This window comes from Lissotriton helveticus, chromosome 5_1 (genome assembly GCF_964261635.1).
Source record: "Lissotriton helveticus chromosome 5_1, aLisHel1.1, whole genome shotgun sequence".
Taxonomy (NCBI): Eukaryota; Metazoa; Chordata; class Amphibia; order Caudata; family Salamandridae; genus Lissotriton; species Lissotriton helveticus.
In genome coordinates this window covers 140,272,362-140,297,017 of record NC_136065.1, presented here as the reverse complement: position 1 = coordinate 140,297,017, position 24,656 = coordinate 140,272,362, and the positions used below count along the sequence as shown (strand labels likewise).

The following is a 24,656-nucleotide window of genomic DNA, read 5'->3' as shown; positions in this document are numbered from 1 at the left end:
ATGGCTGTCATCTTTGAGAGGTGTATATCTAATACACTTCAACAAGACTGTGTACGCGAAATCAAAAACCTACTGTGTAAAACGCTAGCAGCTCAGAGACAAATGAGTTATTCGTGAAAGAAAGAATGTTCTTTTTCCGTTGGTCGAATTTTGGTAATCTGTTTAAACCATAACTCGATACCCTTCTAAGATGTCCGACTGCGAAGCTTTTCAGCACCCGCATCCTGTCCCAAAATGGCTTCCACGTCCTTCTTTTATGTCCATTGCGCTTCGGAGAGTAGAGTAGTGTCTAGTGTGTCAATGGCAGCCTCCCTGGGCAGGATCCTGGGCTCGGTAGCCGTGCGAGCGGCTGTGGTGCCGGGGAGGATCGGCTGGTGTCAGGCGAGGGCCTGGAGTCAACAGGCGGTGCGAGCGAGCCTCCACGGTTTGCGGTACAGAGCCTCCCTGGAGCTTTGGACGCAGCCTCCAGCATCCCGGACATTATGCACCGACCATGCGGACGCCGTGGGGCAGGTGAACCCCACCCACTACCGTCTGGTGTACACCTGCAAGGTGGGAAGGTGAATAGGGTGTACTAGTATCAGTGCTGGTATTGGGGGGGGGATGACTGCTCTGGAAACTCATAAATTGGGGGTCAAGGTGTGCCAGAGTAAAGGGGGCAGAGCTTCAAAACCAGTTTCGCAATCAACTTGCACATGTAATTAAAAAAAAATGCTGCAAGAAATTGGCAACAGTGACACGTGTGACAAAATCTTTTCTAGCTTATTTAATTATCTAAGAGGCTGCATTTTAAAATATCTCACAGGGCTTAGACACCTGCTGCAAAGATCTTTGTGTGCCCATTAATTTCAAGATGAGTATGATAGCGGTAAGATAACTCCCAGTGGTGGTTAATGCAGTTCTAGAAGAGGTCAGAGTTTTGTCCGATCTCAATTATGGACCGTATGTGATTCCTACACATTATAAACCTCATTGGCTTAAGTAACCTTTCTTGTACAGTAATTTACACACTTGTTTTATTTATTGCAACTCTGTGTGATGTAAAGATCTGACAGCCTGCACCGGGATGAGTAGCGCTATAAAAGAACTAATTAAAAATAAATTAGTAGGTGCCATTTAAATCATTATTAGTGTAATAATTCATAAAGACAGATGGATATTACATTCTTATGGTGCATGCACATCTCTTACGTACAGGAGATGAAGAAAGTCAAAAACATGCCTCCTAGTCAAATTTCTCTAAAGTACTTGTGAATTGACCAGATGTGTGACTTTCCTTCCATTAGGTTGGCATCTAGGTGTTCGATCCTGATGGCTCCCAGCCAGAATGAGACTTAAACAAAAGAAGAGCTAATGACTCTTTAAATCGGGCCTTTGTTTGTGCACCGAATGGAATGCAGAAAACGCGTGGACGCTGCTATATTGTGCCCCACTGTCCGAAAAAACAGCACCAATTCAGCATATTACCTTGGGTTGGCCGGATCCGGCCAGAAACAGATGCCGGAACTGAGATCCGGGGATTGCGCCCCCACTTTCCAGCGCTGCTGCGTATTCAGTAATAATTGAAAGCAAAGGGAAACCGTTTAGTGATGAACTTACAATATGCTAGCAGAGAGGCGAAGATTTCAAAGTTGTTCCTAAGAAGCCCAATGCCTCTGTGACACCTTTACCCTTCGCACTACAATCAAACTATGGGCTTTTGAGCCCCAGCATGCAAAGTGAGGCTGAGTAAAAAGTAGGCCCGACTGAAGTTGTCATTGGGACCACGCGGGGGTTCAGAGTATTCGCCTAACAAATTAGTGCATTGTGGGAGTTGTTGTCTTGGTCAAGTTTTCTTAAACTAAATTACTGGCTCACCTGAACATCCTAAAGGAAATATTAGCACATGGTATAGGGGAGACATACCTTCTCTGAGACAATAACTTATAACAAATGAGTCTGGCCTTAATTTTCCACTGCCTTGAAATAATAAAATACAATATTTTTAGGACCATCATCGAAGGAAAAAGTGTATATGTTCAAAGAAAAATGTGAGCCAACCCTTCGGTTTGACACAACCTTGGCAGGTTTATAAACAGGGACTGACAGGTACAACTCAGGCAGCTTTGCTAAATATCAGTCACACAGTCCTGTACACTGTAAGAAGTGCATTTTTGAGGGGACAGATTTTGGTCAAATTGTAACTGGGAGGAAGGAGCTGCAGTTCACAAGGTGCAAAGCAAGACACATCTTTCGGCGTACCTTTATCGTTCGTGTCCACCAAAAGCTCTTTGGCGCCCCATCAAGAGTGTGAAGTGCCATATCAGTGCAATTAATTACCAAACAATTCGGTGCATTTGCTGCTTACATTCAATACCCTCTTGTAATACATGCAGTAATATATTTAAATTCATTACTGGCCACGTCTAAAACTGCCATCATATTGATCACTTTATCCAACGAGGGGCAACCACTTCATTTCTCTACCAAGTTTGAAGATATCCAGACCTTCTGGTTAAATATGACTCTGAGAGGGCCCCACATCAGGCCTTACCACTGAGTGATAAAAGTGATTTATCCTCCACCTTCTCTTTTCAAGAATTGGTCCACACTGCAAGGATGGACATACAGTTTAGCAACACCTACCCTGCCGACGGATCTCTCTCTCTCTCTTTTTTTGTTGTTGCTTTTTTACCCTCCCCTAAACACTTTGCTAGCTTCTTACTACATTGTTTTGCAAAAGAACCAGTTTCTTTGGGGCGCACCTTTATGGTGCCATAATGTTTGAATACATCTCTTGGTCGCTATGCCATTAGAACCAAATTACACCCAACTAAAGAAATCCCCATTCAGGGCGAAACTGGTCTTGAGTTGCTTGTGTTTTCATTCTGAGAGGACCTAAGCTTGGCAGTTCTGGCTTGACTGTCCTGTTGGAGCAGGGTCAATACTTATTTTCATATGGCTTGGTCTAACCTGAAGTAGGGCATGTAAGCAAGAAGAGAAATGGGCTGGAATGCTACCCCCAGTGATGGTAAGTGGTCAGACTTATTTAAAGCACCCTCCCTTCACCTTTTGTGTGCTTGACTGGTAGAATTGTCACTAGGTATCTGTTTTCACAATGATCGCACTTGCAAGCGGTACAATGTTGATAGCTCCTGGTAATTATCAGGCCCCTGAGCATTGCACTCTTCATTAAATTTTGACAGAGCAAATCTGCCAGAAGTTATAAAGGGAGATCAGGCATGTTATGTTGCCTTGCCTGGCGTACCTGCAAGGCAGTAACATTAAACAATAATAGCGAACTAAGAACTCTAATTGGCTAAGTAGGGTGCTATTATGAATGATTAGACTTTTATTTAAAAAGCATAAAGATGTGTTTCAAAGTAGACGTGACACTCATCAAAATTGTGCAGTTCCTTGCCCCCTTTGTGTATGCTTGCAGGATCAGGAATGAACATTTTGTCTTCACAGGTTTGCGGGACAAGGTCGATGAAAGCCATCTCTAAACTGGCCTACAGTAAAGGAGTGGTGATAGTCAAGTGCCCTGGATGCAACAACCACCACATCATAGCAGACAATCTCGGCTGGTTTTCGGATTTGGAGGGTAAAAGGTATGTCCTCTTAGTAACCACTCTAAATCTGCAGTACACATCACAGTATTACAGGGGTGGAGGCAATCGTTCAGAAATGTTACTGTCTTGCAAACAAATTAATAAATAGTTGTCACCGTATGGAAATTACAAAGGAAGCTTTATATAGGCTGTTTGCTAACATGAGGCAGGAGAGGATGCGACCAAAGCCTACAGGCTGGTCACAACTCATGGACCTCTGAGTGGCCCCACTGTTGGCAGAGAGGTCTTGGGCTCTCGCTGGCCAGGAAACTGACGGAACTTCTGAAGCTCACTGTGAGCCAAAACCTACCTTGTATAAGGTGACAAACCTGAAGAGACACCTCAGAGAGGCAGAGCGCTCAGATTAAACTGGACTATTGTTGTGAACTGTACCATGCACCACCAGCACCTGGACCATTCAGTTAGTTATAGGAGTCATGTCGCACCACTTCCCTGACACAGCTGTTAAAACTTTTTGTGATACAAGCTGAAAACTACAAGTACCTAAGGTATGCATGAGTTCCTACAAAGCACACACAAACTGTGCATCAGCAGGTGTAAATTTAGGCATGGGAATCGTTGACATTTTATGGCTTTTCTGAGATGTAACTTAAAAATATTCCTAGTAATACCTTTGCAAATCTGGGCCAATTGTTTATTATGTCTATGATAAAGTCAAACCAAAAGTTCTACATTGCGTGTGGGAGTGACTCTCATAATGCTGTTCTATTTGTTGTAATTGGAGTGCCCTATTTTTCAAATAAAAAAGGTAGCATTTATACCCATGTTACACTATCAAGAACTGTTGTAACTTAGTTTATTTGTCGTGGCTTGAGCTTTGTCTGTATTGGTCTGTTTGTCATTCCACTGACCTAGGGTGGAATGACAAATTGTAAAAAGTTGGACTGGTGTATCTAGTAGAATGGACACATCTATAATGCTATATTTATTTGTATTACTCTTTCCTTGAAATGTTGTATTTTGATTACAACACTTACTGTGATTTTGTTACCTAGATGTCATGACTTATGTACTGTTAGCTAACGAAGGACAGCCAGTGTGTTTTTGTTCCATTTGGCACGTTTACAGTTTTCAAAAATCCTATTAGCGGAATTGTACTAGCCCGCAGATTGCCATTTTACAGGGAAACTGTTACTTTCTCGTGTTTGTTCCCGCAGCTGTATTTGCACCTACGCTCCTTCCTACAACCTTATATTTCTGTGCCTTTTAGAATGGGCTACATTAATATTTTTGTTTTTTTCACTGCTAAGAAACATTGAAGAAATCTTGGCTGCCAAAGGGGAGAAGGTTAGGCGGCTGCTCGGAGAAGATGCTATGGAATTGGTTTTGGAGGACATTGTTGGAAAACAACAACATGCAAATCAGTCTGAAGAGGAAAAGGTCGCACCAAGCCTCACAGAAGAGGACATAAAGCCTGTAAAATGAACAAGTTGGCAGTCGCCTGTTGAATTAAACTAGCCGCTGCAAAATGGGACACGCAGTAGAGAGAAACAGAGTTTGTATTTGGCCTGACAGACTGTTGAATATAAGATTCTGTGTTCCTCTTGAGGCTGCCATTCAAATGGAGATACTCAACTGGTGGAGCAGAGACCTTCATTACACATGCACAGCCATCCATCTTTCTAATGTTTATCAAATGTTCTGTAGAACCATACACAACAGGACGCTCTTCATTTTGGATCGGTGATTAGGCGATGGACCAGAATTAGCTGAGGCCTTCAGTTTGGCACTGTCACCTCTAGGGCCATATCATAGTGGGGGTGGTCAGTGGCCAGAAGTGCGGATGTAAGGGCTCGTTGATCTGTATCAATATGAAAATGCTTGCTTTTAGAACTTGTCATGCCCAAGCCATATAGTGCGTATGCCTCTACATACGTGAGTATTGCAGCAATGTGGTCACATTTAAAGGGGATTGGTATCACTAAATATGATGGGGCAGAATGTAAACAAAGACTTACAGAAACACACGGTTGAAGATAGTTTGCTGTCCTGGCATGTTAATATCCAGGATGGGTCTGAGGAAGAGTCCTACCCAATTGGGGTCTCAGGCAAGGATTTCTCCTTGGGGGGGGGGGGGAAATATTTCCCCTGTGAATAAAACAAAATGAAAGTTCATCACAAGAACTGATTTTTACATCCGATTAATGCTTGTAGAATTTTTCACCCAGTAAAAAGTCATTCACCTTTCTGAAAGTTAGTGGCCCTTCTGAGCAAGATTCTGAGTCATAAAAGAAAGGCTTAAGAATTGTACACTGTTGGGTCACACATGGCATCCTAGTCCATGCCGTCATTACATTCAGATGCTTGTACCCGTTTATAATTTGAATTTACTTTGTGTAAACTCTAATAAATTATCTATTTTTGATATAAATAAAAGTGAATGTTGCTTCTTTAAAAGTGAATACATGCTATTATAAAAAAAACTGGTAAATGTTCTCATTCTATGTGTGTGTGTGGTGTGTATATATTTCATACAATGCTACCTTATTAATTATACCCATTATGGTGTATTTGTAATGTCCTGGATTCACTGTCCTTTACAAGATGCTAGACCACTCATCATCCAATTGATACATCGATTTTCACTTTTTCCTTTTAACATAGTGTGGGACTGTAAGGCTCTTTTGTGTGCTCTGATATCAGTCTAAGTGCGGACAGTAAACAGTAAAACTTCCTGACATTTTTAACCACAACATTGATTTGTTGATTCTGACCAAAACTGTGTTTAACACCTCGCAACCAAATATGGGTTCATTCTTCCTGAGGGTTTCTCCTTTAGCTGTCTTGACCCTGATAGAAGGAAAAAGGGAGGGGTAGCAATCATTTATAGAAATAGCAAATGCTGCTTACAGATTGAGTTGTATTAAGAATTTGAGTTGTGGTTCTTGTACAACATTCGGTGCTGTGATAGCTTTCTAACAAAAAAATGCCTAGCAAGGAAATCTTGGATACTGGTCTACCACTTTCAGGACTCCAGCATCAAGTTTAGGAGGATGGTGGTGAGTTGTTCAGATTTCAGTGATGAGAAAATCTGTCCTCTTATACTTAGGAGCTGGTTATCTTGAGAATTAGAGGAGCAGTATCTTGTGCACAGGTTTCTATTGGGATTGGGGGTCGGGTTGTGGCTGGTAGATGCTGTCACTTTGGGCTGAATCCTCTCTCAAAAGATGGCGATTTCTAAGTTATATTTAAACTCTGTGGAATTTCTGTATTTTATCTAAAAATAAACTGGAAATGTTGTTTGCAGTTGCTGTTGAGCAGGAAATTTTAATTTCTAGGATAGGGTTGGCGCAATATCTGAAATAAAATAAGAAAATAAAAATAAGACCCTGTCCTTCTCAATCTCTACACTTAGAGCCAAGTTCATCAGACTGTTATGACATATTCTATCTAAATGGTCACCCCCACCGTTTTGGCTTCACCCTCCTGTTTTTCTGAACCCGTTTTTTTTTGGCTTTTTAGACTTCGTGCACTTTATCACTGAGGTGACCCTTTGAAATTCCCTGGGACGCTGTGAGGATACTTGTGGACGCCTCTGCCTATCTGTACCTGTTCCGGCATTACTTCTTGCCGCTCCCGCTTCGCGGGAGCCGCTGCGTGGGAGGCGCTGCGTGGGAGGACTGTCCAGCGAGGCTGCCTGTTTCCCCGTGCTTCAGGTCCATCGAGGCGCTGAGAGGCTGCAGGGGAGTTGCGCGGCAGGGACTCACTTTCCCAGGAGTCCCTGCGTGACCAACCAACATCTGGTCAGCGCCCCCTGCGTGCCCCGCCCCAGCCGGCAAACAGGTGAAAAGGGCCCTGGAGCAGCCCACCTGCGTGACCCTTTGAAATTCCCTGGGACGCTGTGAGGATACTTGTGGACGCCTCTGCCTATCTGTACCTGTTCCGGCGTTACTTCTTGCCGCTCCCGCTTTGCGGGAGCCGCTGCGTGGGAGGACTGTCCGGCGAGGCTGCCTGTTTCCCCGTGCTTCAGGTCCATCGAGGCGCTGAGAGGCTGCAGGGGAGTTGCGCGGCAGGGACTCACTTTCCCAGGAGTCCCTGCGTGACCAACCAACATCCGGTCAGCGCCCCCTGCATGCCCCGCCCCAGCCGGCAAACAGGTGAAAAGGGCCCTGGAGCAGCCCACCTGCGTGACCCTTTGAAATTCCCTGGGACGTTGTGAGGATACTTGTGGACGCCTCTGCCCATCTGTACCTGTTCCGGCCTTACTTCTTGCCGCTCCCGCTTCGCGGGAGCCGCTGCGTGGGAGGACTGTCCGGCGAGGCTGCCTGTTTCCCCGTGCTTCAGGTCCATCGAGGCGCTGAGAGGCTGCAGGGGAGTTGCGCGGCAGGGACTCACTTTCCCAGGAGTCCCTGCGTGACCAACCAACATCCGGTCAGCGCCCCCTGCGTGCCCCGCCCACAGCCGCCCTCCCACCCATAACATCTGGTGGGGGACCGTGTCGCGAGCGGGCCGTCTGCGGCTAGCAGGGGCCGGGACGGGGGCCACCCCCCTAAGCACCAGATCACGGTAACGCAGACGTTCCCAGATATACTGCCCGAGTAAACTGTTGATAATAATATATGTCTAGTTATACATCCATGTCAACTCGCTCTGGAAGATGTACGAGGAGAGGGGGCAACTCTACAATAGGCACTATGGACCAGTTTATAACCAGGGCAGTTTCTGTTGTGGAGAAGGAGATTATCTTAGCAGAGCGAAGACTATCACGCAATTATCTTGAACACAAGCGCTCCTCTTTGGGAGCACTGGCACGGGTTATATCTCCCGTTAACACTAACCTAGCGGTACCCCTGCTAAATACTACACCAGGCAATAGGCAGCCTTGTGCAATTGAGCTCAGGGAAAGTCCTGAAAATTCCGAAATTCTACCCGACCCTGAGGTGGTAAATAGGAGCCTAGGTAGTGTTGATGTGGTGCCGGATCATCCAGCTTCATTAGTAGCAATATCGCCCACTCTACCTACGATAGTGATACATGATGCACCTATAGGACAACAACTATTAGCCTCTCCGGTAAACTCAGACTGTGTTGCATCAAAAAGAAAAAGACAAGCTACTCCACGTAAGGGCCATAGAAGAAAAGTTTTCAAAAGAACACGGAGAAATTATGCGAAAGAAGGCGTTCCTTGCAAAATTACAGGGACTGACACTAAGAAAGGAGGCGACCAACAAGAGGTGGAACCTTCAAATGTCCAAGACAGTTGCCAATCTGATACTGACCAGGTTAATCGCTTAACAAATCCCCCCGTAGATAAACCCTTTATGGAACAGATCCAACTATTAATGTCAACTTTGATTCTTCCTGTGATCGAAAGACTAAAAGGGCTTTCGGATCGCTTGGACAAATTTGAACAAGTCTCACTAGATAATTTTTTCGCACTAAAATCGTTAGTTAAATTGCACACAAAAATTGGGGCTGATGTGCCAAGGGGAGAAACAAGCTCGATAACTACAAACCCACCCGAGCAAATCCGACAACCAAGGAAAGAGAAGGCTCCGACTCAGAAAAAAGGCCCTGCTGTACAGGGGGGCTCTCCACCAGCCCCTCTTGGGGCATTGCAATATATTGCAGATTTACCAACTGTTGCCCCTCCAAGACCAGCACTACGTAAAGGGAAACCTGATCCCCCAACAAGTGAGAAAGTGCCTACAATCGCTGAAACCTTAAGGGCACTAAGACTTGACGAAGGGGCAGGCACCACTAATTGCAGTGCAAACTGCGCTAGCGAAAACACCAAAGCTAACAACGTTAAGAAACCAGTACCCGGGGGAGGAGCCAAGCTCGCGTCCGAGATGGCCGCGCTTTAGCTCGGCTCCGTCAACTTTCCTGTTCGAAACATAAATCCTGCCTTTATCCTGCCCCGGGAAGACAATTTCTGCTTCGCTGTGGATCTACGGCGATTTATAGACACTTACCGTCTGTTCCGGTTGTCTCTGGGTGCCGTGGTTCCGGAACTGTGCCTTCGCTCGCTTCGGGACCTCCGGAGCGGACTGGCCTGAATCTCCTTGGCGGCGCCCGGACGGGGCGCTACGCTATGGCCGGCCCTTGATGGCGCAGTGGACTCGGCCGACGAGGCGGTTGTGCAGAGAGGCCGGTCGCGGCTTTCTGGTTTGATCAGGCGGTCCCGCGGCCTGGGGTGGAGGCGCTGCCTTCTGTTGACGGGACTGACCGTAATTGTGGCTTGTCCCCCCCCTTTGTTCTCCGGTCCGGCCATTTTGAGTGCCTCCGCCCGGACTCGGAGAACGGGGCCGGCGGCATTGGGGGGCCGGCGATCCTCCTTCTTCTGGTGGCCCCCCTTCCTGCTCTGGACGTGCCTCTGCTGGTGGTCGACTGAGTTCCGTTTGCCTTGCTGTGGCCCGGTCGGGGGTCGGGGATCGCTGCGACCCCGCCGGGCTTCCAAGATGGCGGCCGACCCTGTATATCTCAGCCGGGCCGAGATGGGCGGCGGTGGTCCACGATGTGGCACAGAAACCGGATACTGTAAAGGTGTTCCTACACTTAAGGACATCCTCGCCGCCCTGCGCTCCTGGGATACTCCTGTGGCCGCACCCGCTGTTAACCTGGAGGAGGCTCGTTTCGCTGGGCCGTTTGAGCCCCCCCTGGCGTGTGCGGCTACGTCGCTGCTAGGTGCGGCTGGTTCTATCCTGGAAATTATGGACCCGGTGGCTGCCGTTTCTGCTGATGTGCGGAGTTCCGCTGCCCTCCATCGTGATGTGTCCTCTCCTGTGCTGTGGGTCGGTGGGCCGGGTCCTGTCCGGGCTGGCCTTGGTGGTTCTTCCTGTTCTTCATCTCCTCAAATGGCCGATCGTAGATCCTGTGCTGACTCCGCTGGGTCGACTTTCCTCAGATCATCTTCGGAACTGTGCCTGCCTTGTGTACAATGGTTTCTGACTGCTCCGGATCATTCGAGTGGTGCACGGAACATCTTATGCGGTTTGAAGTTTGACCTCCCTGTTCTCTGCCTCCTGTTCCTTGTGGTCTGGTTCTTTGTGAGGCGGACTGCTACAGATTTGGAAAGAAAAGGACAGGGATGAGACGATCTTGCCTTTGTGGACTGTTGTCTTGCAATGGTTGGATGATCGATTAGTACGGTATGACCAGGTCGGACTTTTGTCGTATTCCTGTTCTGTATCCTTCAATTCTTCGTCTTCCCGTGGACACTGATGTTTCGGACGGGAGGGTGGGAGCCGTTGATTCTGTTATATGGCCCTCTCCCGTGTTCCTTTCTCCCTTATTCCTTCTTTCCCCCCCCTTTTTTTGTCTTTATGGTTCTATCTTGCTTTAGCTCTTCTATATTTCGGGTTCTGATTAGGGCGACAGGCACGCTGCTGGGGGGTGGGCCATAGCCTTCTGCAGGGGTGCAGGGTGGGCTTGCGGGGTGGGGGGGGGGGTCTGTCCTTTCTTTGGGGGGGGGGTTTTCCCCTCCTTTTTCTTATTTTTTGGTTCTATGGCTCTTGTGTGTCCTCTTTTTCGGGACGCGGTCTCAGCATGTGTCCCCCTGGGTGGGTTGTTCTTGATGCGCTGGCCTTTGGGTCTTACGGTGACTTTGGCTCACTATTTAATTTTGCTCTGGTTACTACCGGTTCTGTATACCGATTTGTGGTTTCCGGCCTCGTTTGCCATGGGGCACATGCTTGAGGTGGCGTTCTTCCTTTCGCTTTTTGCCCCTTTTCCCTCTTTTTCCTCCCTTCCTCCCCCCTCTCGTGGGGGGGTTTTTTCCTTATTCCCTGGGTTGTGTGACGGAGGGCTTTATTTGATAAGCTTTTTTCGACTCTGTTTGATATGATATGTTCTTATTGTGGTGGGTGGCGTTGAACGGCAGTTGCCACTGTTTTTCTGGTGCGACTCATATTCTGCCCTTACCGATAGGTATTTGTCATTGAGTTATCCTGTATCTTTTACCATGGCTGTTCGCGGCCCACCACGGCCCTCCGAGACTTCCTACCTGTTTATTATCCTGTTGTACCCGTTTCTATATATTAGAAAATCAACCTTCTCGTATCCTGTCCCTGCTGGTTGCTATATGGCTTTTAGCCCTTATTTCCTGTATGATTCGTTGTGATATTCTGTATGCGTTTCTGTATTGTTGATTATGCTCCTTATCTGTGGTGGCCGGCCCGCTGGGTTGTAGGCCCGTATTTGTGAGCCTTCCCTGTACAATAAAGGTTTTAAAAAACAAAAAAAAAAAAACCAGTACCCGATTGTAACATAGGTCCAACAGGGCCAATATATGTTCCAAATGCGGACCTTCCTCCTGGCTGCCATCCCTACGTGGTAGTCCTTACTGGGGTTCCTCCTTTGAAACAAGATAGAAAGGAATCCTATGATGAACTTAAAAATAAGACCTTGTATTGGCTCAGAGAAAACAGGCCTCTACACCACACTACTAATTGTCAGGTCATACACGTTAGAAGAGTTAATTGGTTGGGCACTAGACCAAAAGATATAAGGGGGGGGACTGTATCTTGGTCAATTTCAAAGATCCTTCAGTAGCCCACCGTGTGTACAGCCAAGAACAACGGAGAGGATATTCAGGAATTGGAACTTGTGATCTTAGTTACTTCTACCCAAAGCAAACAGTGTTAAGCAACAGAGGTCTACCCCACGAGGATAAGAGGAGTAGTAGGTATTCGTTTTTTGATCTTCCAACACCGGACGGTGGAATGCCGCCGCAGAATATGGGCGTGGACACAAACTGGTCATGGTGGGGCTGTTGACAAGATGGAGAGTCCAGAGTCGGGGAAAAGCTTTCTCTTCCTAATGAAGCTTTGCCGGGCCGGTGTGCTAGACCATGTACAGTGGTTCCTGAAATTGAAATTAATAAAACCCAATGGGTTGGTTTAACTTCTACTAAGATTACTGGAGAACGCCCAAGGGGGGCACCTGTGGATGTGTTTACTGTCCCGGGTGAAAATGAGCCTTCCCTAGTATGTATGGAAGGCCAAGAATTAGTTATTAGTAATGGGTCTATGGTTCGATCAAGCAGGGGGGAACTACCTAATGTACACATGGTCATGAATGACTCTCCTAGTAGCACAGAATTATTCAAAACGATGTCGGAAGTAAAAAATTTGTCATGGAATATTGCAGGGGTGACGAGAAATCTTTGTGATAGTATTTGGAATTCTTTCATGGAAGAGCATGATATTATACTCTTGCAAGAAACCTGGGCAATTGACATGATCCATAGACTTGGTTATAAGGCTTTTTACTGTGGGGCAATTCCGTCTACAAGAGGTAGACCGTCAGGGGGTTTAATAATTTGGGTAAGAATTACCCTGAATGTTGTTGTTCTGCCTCTTTGCCTCCCTTCTAATGATCTGCTTGGGGTAAAGGTGATTACGAAGGAAATGGGGGTCGTGCATATTATAAATATTTACAACAGGCCCAACCCACATAATAAGGAATCCATGGTTGTAGAACAACTGAATTCGTATTTGGATACATTAGAATCAAATCCTCAAGTTATAATAGGTGGGGACTTTTAACTGTCAATTCGAACCTGTACTGGGGCTTGAAAATCTATTAGAAGACGAAGACAGGGCTCATAGTATACCCATACTAGATAGTGTAAAGACAGTCAAAAGTTCAGTGGCAGCTATACAGATCTTGCAACTAGCCATGACCAATGAGTTAAGGGCCTGTAATGGTCGATTTGATTCTGATAAACCTGCGAATTATACATATAGTAAGGGTATTTCTAAATCACTCATTGACTTTATGCTGGTTACTACTAATCTGTGGTATTTACTGTTGGACTTCCGAGTTGAGAATAGGCCTGAAAGCGACCATTTTCCATTACAATTGGGGTTACATTCTAATTTATTTTTGAAACCGCTTGCCGAAATAGAAGCTACAAGGGAGGTGGGTGATGTTGAGGTCTCCAATAATAGGAAAGCTGTAAAGTGGCCATATATTCTAGCGAAAAAAGAAACACTTGCCGGTATTTATAATACTTTTTCAGACACAATCTCTTTATATAATAATTTGTGTCTGGGCTCCCAGGAAGTTCTCAACATGGACTACCATTTGGTAGAATACCTGACCTCCCTTCTGAGTAAAACATGTGGTAATGATAAAAGTAATAAAAGTGGGCAGTTTGAATTAGAAACCCCATGGTATAATAAACAGTGTCGCATAGCGAAAGGTAATTTAATTAAAGCTGTCAAATCTAAGGATCAGATCCAGATAAGAAAGTGCATACAAGAGTACAATCACTCTCTCTTCCGGGCAAAAAAAGAATGGGAAAACTCAATTTGGGAAGCTCTCCTAAATGCAGCTAGGAAGCATGACCAAAGCACCTTCTGGAGTCTGATATCTAAAAAAAACAAAATATGTTGATCCAATATGGACTACTATCTCGACGAGGAAACATGGTGTGACCATTTTCTCAAGTTATATGACTCGAAAGATGTGTGTTTGGGTACTATTGAACAGGGAAATAGCTCGTCCTTGTGTACTGGTCTATCCCAATTCAGTGAAGAAGAGACCCTACGTGCAATACACGCCACTAAGGCGGGTAAGGCACCAGGCCCTGACAAATTGCCCGGGGACTTATTTATCCATAATACTGAAGTATGGTGCCCATATATCAATTTTTTGTGCAATTCAATACTGGCAGGGACCTCTATCCCCGCGACGTGGAAGGGGTCGGAAATAGTTACTATTTTTAAAAAAGGGGACCGCTATAATCCAGCCAATTACAGACCGATTAGTTTAATCGACATTTTACAGAAAATCTTTGCCAGACATATTTTAAATCGACTTTTAGACTGGATGGAGGAAGCTAAAATCCTCTCCAAATATCAAGCGGGGTTTAGAATTAAGACAAGTACTGTTGACCAGGTGTTTAGGTTCATGTGCATCTGTTGGAAATATGTACAAATAAACAAGGGTAGCCTTTACGTAGCGTTTATGGACCTACGTGCGGCGTTCGATTTTGTTCCACGTTCCCTTCTTTGGGATACTCTGAGGAAAATGGGTGTTCCGGGCGAACTGTTAACAATCCTTATAAAGTTACATACAGATAATTTTGCGAGAGTAAGGTGGGGAAGAAATGGAGAACTGACTAAGGCTATACCAGTAAAAAGGGGGGTACGGCAAGGGTGCGTGCTGGCCCCCACCCTTTTCTCCTTATTTGTGAATGACATCCCACCTTTCCTGGCACAATGTAACCTCGATTCTCCGAAATTGGGCAATGAGGCAATTACAGCATTGCTATTTGCCGATGACACCATTTTAATATCCCAAACCCCTAAAGGACTACAAAATTTAGTAAATCAATTCTATAGCTATTGCGAAGCAAAGGGGTTAGAAATTAATTCTTCAAAGACTAAGTATATGGCCATTAATCCCCCCAAAACTCTTAAAAAGAACATAGTCCTAAAAAATACAAAATTAGAGTATGTGGAGTTCTTTGACTATCTGGGCATTAGGCTAGACAGCAAAATATCCTGGAAGAACCAATTAGAAAAAAGCAGGCTGATATATAAACATAGTTCTCTTCCTATCTTAAAAATCCACGGAGGGAGTGCTTCCAAAGCCATAACCCCGACGATGGAAGTATTCAAAGCTAAAGTTCAATCTGCAGCCCTAAACGGGGCAGAGATATGGGGACCATATTCAAAAAAGACTTTTGATATAGATGAAAATGTGTTCTTTAGGCGTTTGTTGAGATTACCCTTAAGAACGCCCCTAACCCCCGTATATCTGGATATTAATATAAAACGTACAGATTTATTATGTTGTTTAAGACCATTGCTTTACTGGGTAAGATTATGGTCTACCCCTGAACTCGTTGACTATAGACTTGGATTACTGGAAATCAAGGGTTTGGATACATTTAATTCAATTAAATGGCTGAGACACATATCAATTTGGTTCACCAAAATAGGATTATTACATTTTTGGAATAACCCACTGGCACCTAACTGCAAAGAACAGGCAAAAGCTGCTTTTTGGTCTTACGTTAATAGTGGACATTCACATGATTCTGGTATTGGTTCCTTAACCTTAAAGTTTTTGCAATTTAAGGATATACCCATGTTTGAGCAGTTTATGGATGAGATTGAGCCACCACTGGCTAAAACTGTATATTTACAATATAGATATGGAGTTTTACAATTAAATGCAAACACCTGTAGGTGGGGACTAAGCACAGGAAATGAGTTGTATATTTGTAATCTGTGTGATCTCAAACATAAAGAAGATGAGGCCCATATCCTCTTCTTTTGCCCGGTGTACAAATACCCACGCATGAAATGGATTAAACCTCTTTGCAAAAACTTGGGCTTAAGATCATATAAAGAGGCGGAGAGGATACTCAAATCTACAACCTCTCAGCTGGTAGCTTTTGGAGTCAGCAGGTACCTCTTCAGTGTCTGTTTGATTAGAAAGAAATTTGGGGTAAAAACATAGGGTCCGATACACCGCAATCCAGTTTCTATAGGAAATCCTTTAAACTCATAAGTTTTTATAAAAAGATATGTTTTTTAATTTACTGGCTTTTTTAATTATTTATACAATGTAGATATGTTTTTAAATCCGGTTCTGTAATTGACTATTGATTGTATTTGTCATGTTAAATATTCATAGTGAATTAGTAATGTATTTCCACTTCCAGTGTATATATTCCATGATGATACTTCCCTTGATGTACTACAGGCGTAGTTATTGTATTTTTGTGACTGTTTTTTGAATGTAATTGAATGTATTTTTTAAATGTTTTTATGGCTTCAAGACAAAAATGTCGAAATAAAGCTTTACAATCCCACTGCTGAGCAGTGCTAAAGTGCCAAACATGTTAAACATGGTGAAATTTCCTTTCACACAATTGGCGCATTGAATTTACTTAGGTCCCTAATCAAGTGGTGCTACATGTACCCAGGGTCTGTAAATTAAATGTTACTAGTAGACCCGCAGGCCTACCGCTCCCATTGACCAACTTTGGGTTACCTTATTACATTTAATAAGTGATAATATTTGATGGGAGTAGGTAGGAATGCTGAGTTTGGTCTCTAAAGAATTGCGATTCTCCTATTAACATGACCAGATAATCTGGATTTCATTAAAGACACGGAGGCTAACATTATGCATTAATCCTTTAATGCAACTCACAAGCAGCCGCTTACATCATAAAAGAAGAAATAGAATGCAGTGACAGCATAACAACCATAAAAACCATGAGCAGGAACAAAGCTGCCTCTTTTATATGTAATGAAGCAAGGAGATAAACAGGAACTTCAAGATGAAACTTGGGCTGGAGAGCGAAGAAGAAGGGAAACTAAGAGAATACCAGGAAAATCCGTTGTGAAGAGTTATCTGAAAAGAAATTAAAGCATTAGAAATGACTTTTGCAAAGAAAAAGTGCATATTGTAAACAACAAATTAAATATTCAACAATCATGAGAATATAAATAAGTAAGTACTTCGTCCAAGGGAGGGACGGGTGGGATAATGTTAGCCTCCGAGTCTTTAATGAAATCCAGATTCTCTGGTCATGTTAATAGGAGAATCGCAATTTCATTACAAGACAGGAGGCTACATTATGCATGTTGGTAGCCTTGAAGAACAACGTCGGACATATGTTCAATAGGTTTACAATAATGATGAGCAAAAGTAGAGACATTGGACCAATCAGCAGCTTTAAGGATAGCATCCAACTTACCACCAGACCAGAAGGACTTGCTAGCCACAGCACCTCTGAGAGAATGTGCTTGAAATTTGGAAAGGTCAATACCAGCAAAGCTCATAGCTAACTTAACCCATCTGGCAATAGAACAGGAAGAGATAGGTTTAAAAGGTTTGACAAAAGAAATCAGAAGTTGATTGGCATCAGGAGGGCGAATGTCTTTCATTCTGGAATCGTATTCTTTCATACAATCAACAACACAAAGCTTTTTGCAGTAGTCAAAACGAGGGTAAACAATAGAATCTGACATGGTTTTAGTTCTCCTAAGGATTTCAAACTTAACACCAAACATGTCGTAACATCTGTTAGAAATATCTAGAGATTTAACATCAGATACTCTACGACAAGAAATCAAGCATAAAAGAGAAGCAAGTTTAATGGAAAGACATTTCCTGTTAAGAAGAGAATTATCCGGCCATGAGCAAAAAAGGTCAAGCATACGGTTAACGTCCCACAAAGATTGGTATTTAGGTCTAGGAGGTCTTCTTGGCCTAATACTCTTTAAAACTCTACAAATAATAACATTCTTAACTACCGTCTTACCGTTGACAAGAGAATGTCCGGCGGAGATGACTGATCTATAACAATGAATCGATCTATAGCAGAGGCCATTGTCGAACAGTTCAACAAGAAAGTTAACTATATAGACGATAGGAGCCTCCACGGGATCCAAGTTCCTCTCCATGCACCAACGAAACCATTTTCTCCAGATGTTATTATATCTGTAGTGAGTCCCTGGTGCCCAGGACTCTCCGAGGAAAGTGAGAGCTGATGACGAAAGTCCAGACAACTCGTTAGATTGCCTGACACCTTCCAGGCAAGAAGGTTCAAATTCCTTGAAAGAACTAGGTGGTGATCTTCTCCGTTTGTGTTTAGAACCAGACCTTTCGTTGCAGGAATCAGGAAGGGAATGTCGCACGAAAGTTCCAAAGTTGTGGGGAACCACGCCTGAGAGGGCCAGAAAGGAGTTATCAGGACCAGGGAGCATTGATCCTGTCTCACTTTTTGAAGAACCCTCTGAATCATGGCAAAGGGGGGAAAGGCGTAAGGGTGAAGAAGGGACCATGACTGGAGAAAGGCGTTCACTGCAAGAGCGCCCGGGTCTGGCATCCAGCTGAAATACTGGGGAAGTTGGAAAGTCAATCTGCTGGCGAAAAGGTCCACATCGCATGGACCCCAAAAAAGAAAAAGAGAATTGAAAACGCTCACGTCGAGTTTCCAATCGCTGAAATCTTGAAGGAATCTTGAGTTCCAATCTGCGGAAAAGTTGGATTTCCCGGGGAGATAGTCTGCCCTCAGAGAAATTTTGTGTTCTAAACAGAACATCCAAAGTTTCCTGGCCAAATCGGAGAGGTCTGCTGACCTCGTTCCACCAAGGCGGTTGATATAAGAGACTGCGGAGATGTTGTCCATCTTCAGAACAACGGATCTGCCCTGAAGAGAGTGTTTGAAACTCATAAGGGCATAAAGGCCAGCAGTTAGCTCTAAAAAGTTTATATGATTGGAGGACTCGGAATGAGACCAGACGCCGCCTGTGTCCTGGTCGAGGAGGTGAGCTCCCCATTCATGAAGGCTGGCGTCTGACTCCAAGACAGTCCGGAAACGACCCGAAGATAGCTCTTCCATTCCATGCGTCCAAGTTGTCCAGCCACCAAGACAGTTCCTGACTTGCTTGTTGATCTAGGGTTACAAGGTCGCTGTACCACAGGCCAGATCTGAGGGCATTGGCTTTCACTCTCTGGAGAGCACGATAGTTGAGAGGTCCGGGAAAGATAGCTTGAATCGAAGAAGAGAGTAAGCCCAGAAGTCTGGCTAATTCTCGGAGAGTAAGGGACTGCTGTTTTAGAGCCAACCTGATCTCCTTCCGAATCTTGGCGATCTTGCTGGGAAGCAGAAGGAGACATTTGGAGGTGTCTATGGTGAAACCTAGGAACTCTAGGGATTTGGAGGGTGTGAGAATGGATTTTTCTCGGTTTATAATGAAGCCAAGATCTTCTATGAGATTCATGGCAATGCTGAGATCTTCCAAGAGTTGGGAGTGAGTCTGGGACAAGATGAAAATATCGTCTAGGTAGATAATGAGGCGGATTCCCTTCGCTCTCAGGAGAGAAACAATTGTCCTCATGATCTTGGTGAAACACCAAGGGGCGGATGAAAGGCCGAAAGGAAGAGCTTTGAATTGAAAGAGATGATTGTCCCAAATGAATTGGGGGGAAGGGTTGATGTTCTTCTGCCATCGGGATGGTAAAATAGGCATCCTTTAGATCTAGTTTGACCAGCCAATCTCCCCGAAGAAGAAGGTCTCTGAGGAGGTGGATGCCCTCCATTTTGAAGTGTCTGTACACTAGGTACTTGTTTACCTCTCGAAGGTTTATAACCGGTCTCCAACCTTTCTCCTTTTTTTGAACCAGGAAAAGCGTGCTCACAAACCTCTTTTGAGACCAAGGGACCTCGATAATTGCACCTTTCTGGAGCATGGAAGCAATTTCCTCCTTGACAATTTCTAGACGTTCCAAAGTAAGTGACAAGGTGGTGGGTGTATGAGTCTGATATGGAATATCTACAAAATCTATTTTGAATCCTTGAACGGTCTCGAGAACCAACGGGTCTTGAGTTAAGGAAATCCAAACGTGAAAGAAGTGTTTGAGTCTTCCCCCGACTCTGGGAGGGGAAGAAGGGGAAGGAAGACTTACTTGGAGGGTTGGTGTTGGTAGATCCTCTGGATGAGAAGCCTCTGCCGCGAGTACCTCTTCCTCTCTGAGGGTAGAATTGTCGGTTGGAGGGGTAGAAGCCCCTGCCCGCAGCACCTCTGCCTCTATTGGATGAAAAGGGACAGTAGTTTCCGCGGCCAGAAGAACGGCCCCTTCTCCCGGCCTGACCGAAAAGGTTAGTGGTGAAGACGTGCCTCATATTATTTTGGGCCTTGTCTAGGGCAGTGAAGGTGGAGACGTACTTCCCTATGGTCTTAATCATATCTTCACCGAAGAGGAGACCCTTGGGTTTATTAGAAGGTTCCTTTTCGGAAGGTCACCCAGCTTAGGGTTAATCTTATTAAGGATGGTCTTCCTCCTTTCAATATTAAGGCCAGAATTATTTCCAAGCAGGACGATAGCTCTCTGGCTCCAACCTCTAATAAGATTAGTGTCAAGTGGGGAGTTAGAGATATAAGATTCCTCAGCCAGGTCGAGAATTTTGGTAAGGGGGCCGAGAACATAAAGAAGACGATCCTGGCAGCCTTAAAGAGCTCTCTCGAGGCCTTTTCTGGGATCTTTACCCAGTTTGAACAAAAATTTAATGAGGTCGGGATCGAGGTTGGGGGTCTGGCAGACCTTGTCTTCGATGCAGGGTCTCGGGCATTTGGATCTTAGGGTATTACGTGTCTCTCTTTCTAGAGAATTTCTCAGCCATCTAGTGATAAATTTGGCGACATGATCATGGGGAAATCATTTAGAACTATTAGGGTGGGAGATGTTATTAGGGGAAAACATTTCGCCACCCAAAGGGTCGAAGATGGCATCTCTAGAGGAGGGAGAGGAGTCAGCCTCGGAATGGATATTAAAGTCCAAGTCATTCAGATCCTGGTCATCCAGGTCAAGGACGAACTCGTCATAAGGGTCTTTGAAGACTTCATCTTCATCCGAATCAGAGCCTGCATCGTCACATGCACTATTAACAATTGTGTCGCGAGGGACACCCGCCAAATTCATGCCGCTAGGGACACCCATCCTAGACGTGTCGCGAGGGACACCAGTACCTTTTGAGGCGAGAGTGCCTCCCATAGAACGTGAGGTGCTAGGCCCTCCCGGTCAAGTGAGGTGCTACAACCTCTAATAGTGCTTTCACAGTGCTTCACTTTTTTGGAGGATTTTGAGCATAAAGCTTCAGTATCACAGGGAGTGTCGTCAACTTGTAGGAATGGTCTCTTGGACGACATGACCTCCTTCAGAGTGTCCATCATGCAGGACCTCATCTCCTTTTGTACAAAGATCTTAAAGGAGTCATTGGCGTGGTTAGGGGAGCTAGCAGTAGCGTCATCTGACTCCAGATCAGACATGACGGGTAAGTAAGTTAACAGCTTATTAATGTAAGGATAGATAAAAAAAGTTAACTTCTTAATAAGGCTCTAATAAATGCTCTATATTATTTTTATTTTTATTATATATATATATATATATATATATATATATATATATATATGTTTTTTTTATTCATATTTTTTATATTTTATATTAAGGTATTATTTTTTATTCGTTTTAATATCCAAATATAATATTTATTTAAAGTATTTAAGAAAAAATGAATGTGTGCTTAATAATTATCAATATAGTAGATGGAGGATATCCAGAATGGTAGAACTAAAAAGGAGGAAAAAGCTCCTTAAATATGCGGAAATAAATGAGCAATTGAACTTGTGGAGGTGGCGGAAGGGATTAAAGGCGAAAAAGCACAAGAGGGAACAGCTGAAAGACCTCTCCGGCAGCGGCTGGCAAGCGCGATGCAACTGACGCGCTCGAGCCAGCTGCTGCGGGAGGATCAGATGAAAGGACCTTAGGAGGCAGGGCGTGCAGCGCCGCCACTGCCAAGGTCCGTTCCTTGACAGGGAAGGAGAGACGAGCACAAGGAAGGGTGAGCGCGATCAAAATGGTGACAGTTAATTAAAAGCACCCAGAGGGCAGGGAGGAGACAAGCGCGTATATTTCACCCAAGCACTCAGGATACAAGTGTGCCTAACGGGGAGTAGAGGCGCATTAGAAGCACGGCGGAGTGTTCCGAGGACAGGGGTGAGCCCACACAAGCCCGCAACGGTGAGGGGAGGAGTTGGGAGGGGAGCAACAACCATAAATTGGAAGTCGACTGGGTGGGGGTGATGAGGGTTTGGGGAATCGGAGCAAGGGCGGAAAGTTCGTCAAAAGGATAGAGATAAACTTAATCCTATTAATCATAGTAGTAATAGGAAAAACATCAAGAATGAGAAAGTAAGCAGCAACAATATCAATGTCAATATCAACAAATAATATCAAGTAATATGTGGCTTAAGGTAATGGAAAAGTAAGAGAGTAAGTAGAGAACTTATCTGCTTGGGAGCCGCATTTAAAAGAGGCAGCTTTGTTCTTGCTCATGGTTTATATGGTTGTTATGCTATCACTGCATTCTATTTCTTCTTTTATGATGTAAGCGGCTGCTTGTGAGTTGCATTAAAGGATTAATGCATAATGTAGCCTCCTGTCTTGTAATGAAATTGTAATTTAAAGCCCTTTGTAATGGTAAGTTCGGATTTTAAGTCACTATTATCAAAATACCACTTTTAGAAAGTTGGCAGTTTCTTGCCCTAACCATGTGGTGTCAAGCCTTTGTCTGTTCGTCTCAGACAGTATCTCAAATGGTGGGTCTAGGTGTTGTTAGGATGGGCCTTTGTGGCAAGAAGGGAGGGGGCGGAGCTGTCACCTACCACACTTGCACTTCAAAGGGACTGCCTCAGCACACTCTCAAAGAACTTCACACTAGTCCATTGTGGCCCCAGGCATTCTGGGACCAGATTTTTGCAGTCCCTACCCTGGCTGTTCCCCAAAGTCTAGCAGGCTGTTTGCTTCCCTTTCACGCTCCTATACTGTCCTCTGGTATCGTGATGATGCCATGTATTATCCATTCAACGACAGGTTTCTCAGAAACGGTTAACGGTAATCTTTCTAGTTTTTCTATGCTCAGCACCGTATAGTCTGCTCCCCTCTGTGCAAAAGAGATTTGGTTATCTGTAAGGTTAAATCCAGTAAACAATGACGTGGTGTTGATTAGACGCCAAGGCACATAGCCTGAAGGAAGGTTTTGTAACGTCCATCCTAGCAGCATTATAGAACGTAATTGAGACTGGCCATGTTGTAACATCAGCAAGTCCTGTTCCATTATGTCTATGGCAGAGGATACAATGCTGTCCAAAGAATAAATTCTGGACAACAGAGTTGTTAACCCATTGTCAACTACAGAGAGAGCGTTCTCCAAATTAATACGATCAATTTCTCGTATTCGTTTTCCATTTTCCATTTGCGTGACTTTTCATGCTTCATTGTAAGCAGCGTAAATACCGGCGTATATGAAACGTTTATGACGTTGTTTACGAGGTCCTAGTAAGAATTCTGTCAAATCAATGCCATCTTTAAGTAAAGTTAAGTGTTGTTTTATATCTGGAAGTGCAGATTTTTTTAGCCACTCAATGCACAGGTTTCCTACACTGTAAGTTGGTTTTATCCCTGGATGTGGTCTCCGGACATATCTTGGATCTGGCCTAGTTACTTTAAATCCTTGTATCTTGTTCAGGAATCTATTTTGACAGTTATTCGTGTCTGTGGGCCAGATTAACAATTTTTTCCCAATCAGGATTAGTTCTGTTTTGTTGTAAAATATAATTTACGTCTACCTCCTCATCTGTAGTTCTATTACTATCAGGTGTGGGGTTTGGTATGGACGGTTTGTTTAAATCTTTTATTTTAGCCAGGCCAAGACAAGATGTCTGTTGAACAGTTTCATTTAAGAACATTATTTGTTCAGGGATGATGCAGACTCTGAATAATGCTTCTAAATCTTGTACCTGCCAGTCTTTTGTGCCCCAGACAGTTTTTGTCTCAATGTTGTCTTTCCAAAAGTCAAAACCTAGGGGCCGATTAGGATGGCGTACGGACCTGCGTCCGTCTGCCACCCCAGAGGTGGAGGGACCGTCCGCAGGGGCAGCGGCGGTCCCTCCGTGAAAATTAGGATGTGACCGCCACCCTGGTAGGGAGACGGTGGCAGTGTCTCCCAGACCCGCTGCTGTGCCTGTGAGTGTTTTTTACTGATTGCTACTACTTGCGAGGGCTGCGAGAAGCATTTTGCACTAGCGGACTGATTTAATAGTCTAGAGTATTTTACTTGTATTTTAATTTAAGACAGACTCACGTGTCCCACTAAAAACAGCATTCTCTCCCTGCAACGCCTGGGCTCGATTTTACCGCCTGCCCGCCTCGTTCCGACTCGGCAATCAGTGCCGTTGTGCGGAGGGCGGACAGGCAAGAGCCAGGCAGGCAGCACTTCCGGTTCTGCCGGAGCTGAGGTTAGCGCTCTAGTGGCTACCTCACTCCGGGCTATTTAGGCCGACCTGACCCTCGGGCCAACGCGGTAGGGAGACGGTGGCAGTGTCTCCCAGACCCGCTGCTGTGCCTGTGAGTGTTTTTTACTGATTGCTGCTACTTGCGAGGGCTGCGAGAAGCATTTTGTACTAGCGGACTGATTTAATAGTCTAGAGTATTTTACTTGTATTTTAATTTAAGACAGACTCACGTGTCCCACTAAAAACAGCATTCTCTCCCTGCAACGCCTGGGCTCGA

At 44.7% G+C, this 24,656-nt stretch overlaps 1 protein-coding gene across 1 annotated transcript; it reads left to right on the top strand.

Annotated features, from left to right (window-relative positions):
• Positions 1-285: 285 nt before the first annotated feature.
• LOC144753024 (DNL-type zinc finger protein-like) lies at positions 286-5,987 on the top strand. Its single transcript, XM_078640829.1, has 3 exons — positions 286-552; positions 3,451-3,590; positions 4,862-5,987. The coding sequence occupies exons 1-3, from the start codon at positions 301-303 to the stop codon at positions 5,034-5,036; spliced, it is 567 nt and encodes a 188-aa protein (XP_078496955.1). The 5' UTR covers positions 286-300; the 3' UTR covers positions 5,037-5,987.
• Positions 5,988-24,656: the final 18,669 nt, after the last annotated feature.